General features: G+C 34.7%; 1 protein-coding gene across 1 annotated transcript in view; it reads right to left on the reverse strand.

The window, feature by feature from the left end:
• Positions 1-12018, reverse strand: part of ROBO2 (roundabout guidance receptor 2) — a gene marked incomplete at both ends in the record, with an annotated part of 582120 nt that overhangs the window by 86319 nt on the left and 483783 nt on the right. The window contains 2 exons of the mRNA XM_079704897.1: positions 2705-2910; positions 7439-7610. Of these exons, the coding sequence (XP_079561023.1) occupies positions 2705-2910; positions 7439-7610 (378 nt within the window). The remainder of the gene's footprint in view (positions 1-2704; positions 2911-7438; positions 7611-12018) is intronic.

A 12018-nucleotide genomic window follows, 5' to 3' on the forward strand; every position in this document is an offset into this window, starting at 1 on the left:
TAGCAATTGGTATTATGTGCAAATGCTAAAAGAAGAATACTAGGTAATGCTTCTTAACTGCATCTCCTTGTCATTGTGTGGAGACACAAGTCTGACATTAGCTGTGGTAGGTAGGTTTTAATAATTATTGGAATATTCTCCTTCTCAAAAGAAACGGATTCAGCTACCAATTACTGGACCATGAGAACAGTGTTCATCACACTATTTTTCCCCCCTTGCATTAAATACTGGAAAAGAAAGTAAGACGTAAAGGAATATGATCTACAGAAACCCTCTCTTGACTGTATCAGTGAAGTAGTGTAAAACATTTTATTTCTGTTAAAGACAGTCATCTTACAGAAAAAATAACAATGTTTTTTCATTGTGGAGCTTATCAAAAGTGATATGAAAACCCTAAATATCATTGCTAAAGCTCACTCTTGTATCACCATCATCATCACCATATTCATTTTTATTCCTTTAACTTTAAATAATGTCTTCTCTGGTCATGAGTGCTTCATATCGTTTCCGTCCTTCTCTTTTCGTCCTTAATCAGTGCTTTGAAAAAGACTAATGTGCTGACAAACTCTCTCACCTACTTTTCTCCTTGTGTAGCTGGCTGCAGACAAGCTCCCAGGAGTATGCATCTCAGAAAGACTACTCAGAAGCCTGAGAGAGGGGCTCAAACTTTGTTTGACATCATCAAGCACCCACCTTTAATTGCTTCTTTTAAACACTATTGGGGGTCTTGACTGTTCAAGTACACCCTTTAATTCAGCAGTACAGTGGAAATGCATTAACCTCCATGGCCCAAGAAGTCTGCCTTTAGCTCAAAGAGAGAGGTTAAATTGTTTACTCAAGGAGAGCTGGCATTAATTTTTTAATAACTCCCATTTTGTCCAAAGAAGGTTTACAATTAATTTACAATAAATAAAAAGACAGGCTAAAAACCTGTATTAATTTATTTTTCTTTAAATTGAATTTGATAGCATTTTGTCTACTTAGAGCAATAATTAATGCCTATCTCAAAATTAAAATAAAAAATATATATACATTCATTATAGTAACAAAAGATTTGTGTTTGTGTATGCATGTGCACACTACAAAAAAAGTCATTCTTCCTTTTTGTTATGTGTCCGTATTTTATAAATCTGATAAACATGTGATTGTAAATAATTTACATTGTAAGAAAAAAACACTCCCCGTTGTGATCATTTGAAAATACGCATAATAAAAATATTTTATCTTCCTCCTCAGGCTTCTGAATGGGAAAGTTCAACATCTTTTCGTTTGTTTTTTAATCACCTTTGTTCCCAATTTATACCTAGATACCAGATGCTACTAATTGTTCTTCCACTGAATCATTTTCAGTCGATTTTTCTTCATGTACTATTACATCAACCACCCTCATTCTGGCCCTCATTCCCAATCTTGTGACTATTCTGACATACTCTTGAGCTTTAGCATAGTGCTTGCTACATGGAGGGGAGGCTTTCTATATTTGGTTGAATGAATTGACTATACTTGTGGAGGGCAGGTGGCCCCCATGATAACATCCTTCTGGCATTCACACCTGGTGTAATCCCTCACCTTGAGTGTGTGTAGCACCTGTTGACTTACTTCTGGCCAATAAAATATGTCATGGAGGTGACAAGATGTCACATTGGTGATTATGTTATATAGGATTGTAATCCTGTCTTGCTAAAAGGCTCTCTTCCTTGTTGACTTTGGGGAAGCAAGCAATCATATTGGGAATATCCACATGGCAAGGAACCATAGGCAGCCTTCAGTCAATAGCAAGCAAGAAGCTGAGGTCACCAGTCTGATAGCCATTAAGAACTGAATGCTGCTAACAACTATGTTGTTTGGAAGCAAACTGATCCCCAGTCAATTTTCAGATGAGACTACCACCCTGGCTGTAGCTTTGTGAGACCCTAGGGCAGAAGACCCAGCTAAGTCATGCCCAGGCTCCCAAAGAAGATATGAGATAATAAACATGTGTCGTTTTGAGCCTAACAACACAAGTGTTGTGAAGTGTTTGCTAATACTGTTACACAGCAGTAGATAGCTAATATAATATTCAGAAGTAAATATTTATTTTGAGCTGCTCCTGAAGCAAGTCTAACTTGGTAAGTTGGCAGGAATGGTCATTTTCTATCATGTCATCTTCTGTTAAAAGACCAGCAATGGCTTGTTCTTGTGCACAGATTTAAATCTAAACTGCACAGCAACTTTACCTAAAATGTAAGATATTTTTACCAACTAGCCAAGCCTGCTTCCCATGCAGTCATCGGTCTCATCTCTTTATTACTTTCCACATAACTGTTTGGCTAAGCCAATTTATCCACGTTTCATTATGAACTTCCCTTGTTCATGAGAGTAAATCAGAAGGATTTCTCCTTTTCAATTATTTTAAATGTACTATTACTATCATTAACTTTATGTGTTTAACCTTTTTAGTTTCATTGATTACATACATATAGGATAGAATGAAGGAATAAAAAGTTTATAGGCCTGTTATGAACTTATAATTAACTTAAGGACAATGAACTTCCTTCTAATTTCAATTTGCCATTTGTAAAATAAGAAATAACAGGGTCTATAATAAAATGTATAGCAATTATGCAGGGATGTAAGATTTTAATATCACAACACAGTTTTTCCCTAGGGAAGTACATACTTCTGTTGAGATGAAGATCCAAATACAAATTCCAACATTACTTACGCGTAAATTCTTAATCTGCAAGGTTCCTTGTTCTTGTATAGTTGCTCTTGGATCTCTACCCAGAAAAGTAAATCCCTCCTTTAGCCAGCTAATTACAGGAAGAGGGTCACCAGTAGCTTTACATTTCAGTAATGCTGTACCATCTACTGCTAGCGTTTGGTTGGCTGGGCCTTGTAGTATTATAGGTGGAGGTCTGTCTGTCAAAACTAAAGGACAAAGATATTTTTCAGGATATTTTAATTTTATGAAATTTGGTAGTCTTTATATCATCAGTAGTCTTATATCAAAAGTAAGATTAAAGCCCCAAAGTCATACATATTACTTATAATTTTTTTCTGTAATATTCTACATCCATTATATATCTATCATCTATAATTACTATACATACACCTGTACATATTTTACTAAGCCATACTATATTTATAACTTACTCTGAGTTACCTATAATTAAGATGATAATAAGATAAATTCTGACATCTTAGAAAGGTTTAATCATATTAAAATTAAAATTAAAATTAAAATTAAAATGTTGAGAGCTTATGGTAATCATTTGCAAAATGACCATTTTGTCTCTCATATGCATGTTTAAGAAATCCTGTGGAATATCACATGAGTACAATCAATTTTCACTTTTGCTTTTATTATAAATATATGAGTAATACATAATTTTACCTTCATAGCACCAGTTGCCAGCTTTATTTATATAGACTATAATATTTTGATGATGTTAAAATATTAGACTATAAATGATTTATTTCTAAAATTGTGATATTGGGATCTAGATTATAGTAATATAATGTGGATGATATAATTTAATTAGTCTATACATTTAAGCAAAAAAATCTAAAGACCATATTTATGACATGACAAAAATAGCGTTTTCATGAAAATTTGTGTTTACATATCCATTTTTGTGATCAGTTGAGTAAATTTTCCATAATTTCATAAACTTAGTTCACTGTTTTTTTAATTGAATATTGATTTGTAGCAGTACCATCAGTGCCTTTAGAAGTATTATATAATGATTTAGGAAGTGTATCAGAATGTATAGTAATATTTAAATGGGTAATGAAAATATGGAATCAATTGGAGGCAGGTTTTCATCTACAATTCATTAGAAGACCATCTCATAATGAAACTGATATATCCAAGTCCAAGAAAGGATTTCTTAAGAGAAAGTTTTATAAACTTCACATAGGTTTTGGTTAATTATCCAATATGCTCTTTATTATGTATAATAATATATAATAATAACAAATATAATATTTAAATATATATATATATATAAGTTCCACAAAAAGAAAAAAATGGTGAATCTGAATTATTGCTAAGCAACTGTGAAGAGTGCTTTTTCTCAAGGTCATCTTGGATTACTATGTACATAATCAAAAAAAGTCATTTTGCTTATTAATGCTCTAATTTCCTCTGTCTACCAGCTTTTACAAATACCCATTTATATGTTTATATATTTCTCAATCTATATGTATTTTTATTTGTAGAGCTCACAGTTTTGGGGAAAGACATTAAATCAAACAGCCCTTTTAGAGGTTACCATGAGAAAGCCAACTGATCTTGATTTAAATAGAGGTCCCCTGCATGTGAAGATAGAGTGGACTTCCAATCAACCTAAACCTGTTATATTAAAATATGTATTAAAATGTGTGTATATGTAGAAAACCTTATAAAAACCTAAGGAAAACAAGATTCTCTGTGTATTCTTTGTAAATAAAAATTAGATCCATTTAGTTCACTGCTTTTCTTGATCAAATTCTTCATTTTAGAAGTAAATTAAATAATCTTCAGAGAACGTGAAAGCACAATATTATACCAATTCTGACATATCTGGCAATAATTGTGCAAATAGATATTCAAGTTGGATGCTGTGTGGAATTTATTTTCTCTCTGAGTCAAAAATGGAAGGCCAATTCACCAAACGTTATGAATAATTTTAAAATTCAGTAAGAAAAATGGGTCTGCATTACCAGAGAAGAAACTATTTATTAAATTTTATATAATGTTACTTCTTTGTTTCAAATTAAATATCTATATAGAATTCTGGTAACTTCTTATAACCTTCTCTTACTGTCATATCCCTGAAATCATTATATATGGGCAAAGGACATACAATTAGTTTCTTTTTTCTCTTTTTTACTGCCCAAATGAGTAGCTCATTGTCTTTTAAATGAATTTGATCAAAAAAGTAACTGAAAATCGCCTGGCCAGAAAGAACTTTCAATTTCAAGGATGTTATGGGTGAAAGATGACCACAAGTTTCCATGACACTAAGGTCAGGGGTTAAATGAACATTTAGGGTTTCCAGTGATCTGTGAACAATTCCATGGTTTTCTCTAACTATGCATTGTGAATCCTCAATAAACCATTCATATAAGATCATGATGTGACATCTATTGTACATTTCTTCTCTCCAGTCCTTTTAGATTCTATTGGCTCTACTCAGAATTCTCATTACAATTTTCTAATTTTCTAAGAAAAGAAATGAAGAACAGTGTTAATGAAATAATAAGAAGGTCTTTTAAAGGGATGTTTTGAAATTCAAGTGTATGAAAGATCTTAGCTCTACCTATAATAAGTAAAATTATCACTCAACAGCAGCTTTCATCACCATTAACAATCTCATCTCATGTGAACACATGAGTTAAAAATATTTCCAAAAAGGAGTCTAAGTACAAAAATGTAACAACAGAAACATCACTATAGATGTTTTGCTTGTTTTTCTGAACATGACATATGTTTTCATTCTACATTGGAATTTCATTTGGCTCTAAACTGCCCTGGATCATACCAAGCAACATGTTCAAAAGGGGATGACTTGCATATTATTAAGCTGTTAACCAGTCTGAAAAATTCAAAACTATGAATAAAAGCTGAAGTCATCAGCCAATGTGGCAAGTTAATATTTAGAGACCGTTATTTATAATAAAGTGTATGTGTGTGTGTGTGTGTGTGTGTGTGTGTGTGTGTGTGTGTGTGTTTAGGTCTTGAAGTTAGATTTTACTGTTAAAATCAATAACTCTATAACCTCCATTCAACGTTCTTGCAAAAGGATCTTGACTTTGTGAATGCTTACGAAAGTAAAAATCAATGTAGCAATTAATATTCAAGCCACTTGTAACCAAATGTTCAGAGACATCTCAGTCATCAGATTTAAATTTCCTTATCACTCTTTTCAGTTTGACCAGAGAACCAAAGCTAGAATTACTACTGGTCTGAGAGATTATATCAACAACAAACATAATTTCTCAAAACAAGTTTTCCTTTTCATTATATCAGGTACAGTTTTGAATATCCACCTGTTTCATGAACCACATCAGTCATATCAACTGGCTCTTCTAAATCATCAACTTTGTTTTCTACAAATATGGTTTGCCTTCTTCATAACACTTTCTTCATTTAGAAACACTTAAAAGTCTGTCTTTTGTAAACTACCATAAGTTCTTAAGCATTATATTTGGAATCTTTCATAGTAGTATAGAATAAAACTTAGGTTTTGGCCAGAATACCTTATTTTCCAAGTATATGTTTCTAGACATTTTTTTTCTAGTAGAAGAAAACTTAGGACCTTAAAAAAGATTAATAATTATATTTTATTTCTTTTAAAGAAATATGGAGGTTTGAAGGATCGACGATCTTGTCCATGTAAAGGAAGAATTTCTTGGTACCATTACCCTTGAACCTGACTTCTTCCAGTTCCATAGCAGTAAATCTCTGCTGCATCAGCAGGTATGGCCATTAACGACTCAATATCCCCTCAGCTAATGTTTGTCTGTTCTATTTATTCCCATTCCTGACATGGCGCTGAATCAGGCAATACCATGGGCTGACATTAAAAAATACTGCCTTTCTATTAATTTTAAATGACCTTTTAATCTACATGTAAATTTGAATTGCATGGAAGCTCAGCAGAGAAAGAAGAGAATCAGAGAGGTCACAGCCCAAAGCTCTTTTATCGCAGAACCCAGAGTGGGAGGGTGCGGGTGTGGGGAGAATCAGAAACCCCACAAATCTAAGAGGGCAAGAGAGATTCTTTAAATTTAAGATATCAAAGAATATGGCTTAAATTAATGCTCAGAGGTTCACAAATATCTAAAGCTCCCTACGTGTCAATTGTGACAAAAAAGCTCTTGGGAAAAAAAAATCAGACATGAAGAGTGCTGCATGGTCTTCAACTTTCACCTGAATCAGGTGCTTCAGTTAAGATTTGTAGTGCATACATACAAATAAAAAAATAGTTTTAGCATCCATTTGTAGTTTGAAAGGTATTTAATTAATTTAACTTAGTGAATGTGTAATTAACACATCATAGGATGTCATAATGTGATTGGCTAAGTGAAAAGTCATCTCTGTTTCCACTGATAATAAAGATTATCTCTCTCTCCCCTCTAGTAAAATAAGATTATTACTATCCATTAGAAGCAATCATATCAGCACAAGACTGAATAAAAATATACAGCTAACATTCCTATTTCTATTTCACTAAAATAATGCATCACTATATTTTTAAGAATAAAATAGATTGTGTTTGATGTTCTTCTTTGGGGAAGTAAATAGTATTAAATCAGGGAGAATTAGAAACTATTAAGAATGTTATTTTACCTAGATTCAAACTTAGAAGATAAGCATTAATTTTAGGGATTTAACTAACAGGTCAGAGAATTTCATAGTTTTGAAATAAAAATCATTATTTTCAGAAAACAAATTCTAATAATATCACACCATCAGTAACTTCCAGCTGAGCTTTTGCTAAAATGCTTCCTGCCACGGTTAGGGCCTGGCATATGTAGTAACCCGCGTCCGAGCGCTGAGTGTCGGTAATTGTAAGGTCCCCGGCTGGCGACACAGAACATCTGCTGTTGGCCTGTTGGGGTTGATTTGGGAAAAGCAGGTTCTGTGGAAACAAACACAATGTTACTAAGATTCTCTTCTCACTCAGAAGGAAAATTATATTAACAACAGCTACTGCAGTTAGAGAAATGTGGCTGGAAAAAGAAAACACAAAGATTTAAAAATACGGTACTGAAAGGGTTAAAGGCCGCACAGTGAGTCTCACTGGGAAACTTTTTTCCCATCATGGGAAAATAATGTGCCTTAAGAAGCGAGCATGCTCTGGCTGAAGGAACAATCATCTAGGTCTGGATCATGACCTTTTACTCTCTGCCTGACTTTCTGTGAGTTACTGAACAGTTTTGAAATGCAGTTTCCTCATCTGTAAAATGGACATAATAATGCTCATCTGACTCAACTCATAAGACGTCGTGAGAATCTGGAAGGTAACATCAACTGTGTCTGTGTTTTATAAACTGCAGACCACTAGAGAACCCAAAAATATTTTCTGCTGACCCTTTTGAATATTTGACATAAGTAACTCAATTCCTCCTAAAGGTATTCAAAAGTGTGTGACTGAGACTGACCCAGAGAGACAGCTGAATCTCATTCTGCTTTAAGATTTCTGCAGGCTGTAACAGCTTTGAAAGGAGCTAGGTATAAAGGCTACCGTCTGAGCAAGATTAACCAAATCATTGAAAATTAAAAGAAGATGCGGGATGCTTCTGAAGGATGCATGATGTGATGGTAACGAATTTCATAATATTACCCTTTCAAAAAAAAAGGTTCTTTAGTTTCCTACATAACTCATATTAAATACAAGCAGCCAAATCACGAAATTGTGAATGTTCTTATAGGACAGCAGTAATGTTAACCTGGATAACCTATGTTGCTTTACTGTTGTTCAATTAAAAAAAAATTTGGATATAATAAATTATATTGAGATATGCTTCCAAGTTGGATTATAAATAAGGACATATCAATTTTTATGTTGTATTTACTTACAAAAAAGAACATTATAACCCTCTGGGATCTGTTTCTCGACATAGTAATTAATTTTCCAGGTTTGTAATTAAACAGTTTCAATATGTTACAATCAGGAGGTAATAACATTCAATTAAAGGCATAAGACACATTTTCCCCTTAAAATGTTTCTACCCTTGAAGTAATACCAATGAAAGAGGATAAAATGGGGTATTAACACTTTTCAATTATGCTAAATGACTTTAATCCTGCGAATGAGGTCCTACTTTAATTAGAAGCTCTTCTCTTTATTGCAACATGATGGATGTCCACTTTATTAGATTCGAGTGTGACACTGTAAGCCCACTTTACATAAACATACTATGTTATTAAACCTTTTCTAAAAGAGGTGATGTTTGCTAGCATGTCAGGAATATAATTTCAAAATGCTATTGCCTTCCTATAAAATTTGTATTACTATATAAGGCTAGACTTTTTCATACATATGAAGTATAATTTGAGAACAAGCTAATTCTCCTGTGGAATCCAAATATATTACTGAAATAAACCATCTGAAAGAGAAGGGTCTAAATTTTAAAGGCACTTGGAAATGATACAATAACTCAAAGTGTGCACTTTCCTACAATTAGCCATTAGAATACTAATTTACATAGCACTAATACATCAGATGGGCTTAATTCTCTCCGGGATCTCTTCCTCTACAATGTGTTATCAGTCCACCTTCTAAATGATTCGATGACATGGAAAATGGCATATGATTGAGGTTAACCCATCATCTTTATTCCCTGTTTGTATGACATAGGCAAAAGAAAATGGATGACAAGCAAAACCCAGGAATTCTACAGAGCTCTTCTTGCCTTGAAGTGCCTGGGTATCCTATTAGTGCTAATTGGCATTATCAGCACATATTGAGGAATATGGACCATTAAGTCCAGGCTCTTAACTCTCTATACTGATGGATAGTCATAGATCACTGTAAAAATTGGATACTGCAGACAGTAAGACCAATTTATTTTTCCTAATGTCCCAATTCATGATTTGAAAATTTACAATTTGCTCAAGCATTTCTCTTTTGTTCTCATTCACAATCTCCTTTCTCTCTCTCCTCTTTCCTCTCTCACCCAACCCCTCTGTCTCATGTGAGGGAGATAGGTGAAATAAAGAAAACGAGGCCTAGGATTATAATCAAATCAAATCACCTAACTTGAAAATTTTTCCCGGAGATTAATATCTCTGGAATTACATGCCACTTTGTCAAATAACAGAAAAAGAAATAATTTAATGCTATTTGATCATTACTTGTTTAAAAAACATTAAAACACAATGTAGCATATTTAAATATCATGCTCATTGGGCCACAAGACCAATACACATTTCATGCAATAGCATGTATAAACCTGAAGCTATTTTAGGGCATGTGATTTACACATGATATAGCTGTATCTACATGATAACAAGTTATAATGAGATTTAACTCACTACATGGATTTAAAGTGTAGATCTGCAACAATCAAATTGCTTTATATCATTATATTTGTATCATTTATAAATAAATAACAAATTCACATAAATATATTTACTGTCAGTGGCTTGAGAAAGTAACTTCTGTGGACCCCATACCTCCCCGAATAGGTGGAGGGAAGGAGCTACAGGCAGGAGTGAGAATCTTGACAGGCTACCAGGGCTCTCCAGGCTCATCCCCTCCTGCCTTCTCAGGCACGATGTTGGTCTGGGGACAGAGGTGACCAGAGTGGTGCTGAGCTACTGTGCGTGGGCAGAGGGAAGCATGAACTTGCCACTTCAGCCAGGAATAAGGGAAGGCAGATGCATTCTGCATTTTCCCCATTTCTAAGCTTCAAAATGTGTAAAGCATTTTTACATATAAACTAATTTAATCACATAATCTTCATAATTTATGTGAAGTAAAATATATTATCCTCAAATTTTAGATTAAGAAAATGAGCTTCAGTAAATTTAAACAGTGCTACAAAGATTGTAAAAATTATACGGAGGGAAAATGGCTTTAGAATTCTTTCCTTTTTCAGGGTACGTGTGTGTGTGTGTGTGTGTGTGTGTGTGTGTGTTCAAGTGTGTTATAACTATATCATGTTGCTTTACACTCACTTTAGAGTTTGGGATGTTTTAATCTGAAAGGAATTTTTAAGTGAAGAATCAAGGAAGTCTATGAGTAGAAATCCATTGTATAGTTACTAACTGATAAAAAAGATGGCAGGGCTTCCCTGGTGGCGCAGTGGTTGAGAGTCCGCCTGCCGATACAGGGGACACGGGTTCGTGCCCCGGTCCGGGAAGATCCCACATGCCGCGGAGCGGCTGGGCCCGTGAGCCATGGCCGCTGAGCTTGCACGTCCGGAGCCTGTGCTCCGCAACGGGAGAGGCCGCAACAGTGAGAGTCCCGCGTACCGCAAAAAAAAAAAAAAAAAAAAAAAAAAGATGACAATTAAGTCCTGGAACAATCCTGATGTGGGATAAGGCAGTGGCCAGAACTTTACCTTATCCTTCTCATCACTGTATTTACATCCCACAAATCATGGGGGAAGTGAATCCAACGAAGAGCATTGAGGAAAGGAAGAAAGATAATTTGCCCGTCCATACTGAGATGATAAAACTGCTAGCTTGGGGAGGTACAGAACTGTATAGGAATTCACAACAATGCAAAATGACGGCTGAGGGAAGCTTCCTGATGTCTCTCTACCCAGATAATCATACACGAGTTTTGATCAACAGGTTTTCTTAACTTAGCCTAAAGCATTTTCCGTCTCTGGCAAAGTTTTTAGATTGCCTGAGACTTTAAATCATGGTTTCCATGTTTGCCCAGGAAATTCTTCCAGAACTTGGACTAATACCAGAGGGTGCTGAGGAGGAAGACCAGTAGGTCTCTTCCTGTGAACTATATGCACCCTTCGGAATGCTTCTGGAGAGACTAGAATGAAAATATCTCTAGGTCCCTCAGGAATGCACAGATAAGTCTTTAGACAAAGAACTCAATTTCTGATCTGGTTTAGGCTGGAAGTTCCACTCATTGCCTCAGAACCTAGAGGTTTGTGCTTGTCCAAGTTTGGACCAAGTTCTAAATGAGAAAACTGGTGTATTCAATTCGCTTTTAGCAGAGTCTGAGAGATCATGCTGCCTGGAGAGGGCCCCAAGAGGACAAACCAGGGCACAGCAAAGACCAGACAAGTGTTTGCTTTTTTTCTGGTATTTAATGTATTATTTCCTGTCTAACCCCACTATGAGGGAATCCAGAAGGGATCATGGAAGAACATATTTCTCCTACTCAAATGGAAGCGTGCTTGAATTAACGGTAAAGAAAAGGTATTTATACTATATACCTATGAAAGGGGGTTGAAACTAGTTTCTAGGCTGATTAATAATGGAAATATTTTTGACTGTTTTACCTTCGCCCAGGATGTCCTAAGTGCTTTATATATACTAACTCACTTACTTATCCCAATGTAGCTCAATGCAAG

The sequence above is a fragment of the Hyperoodon ampullatus genome, assembly GCF_949752795.1.
Source record: "Hyperoodon ampullatus genome assembly, chromosome: 5".
In the NCBI taxonomy this organism is placed as follows: Eukaryota; Metazoa; Chordata; class Mammalia; order Artiodactyla; family Ziphiidae; genus Hyperoodon; species Hyperoodon ampullatus.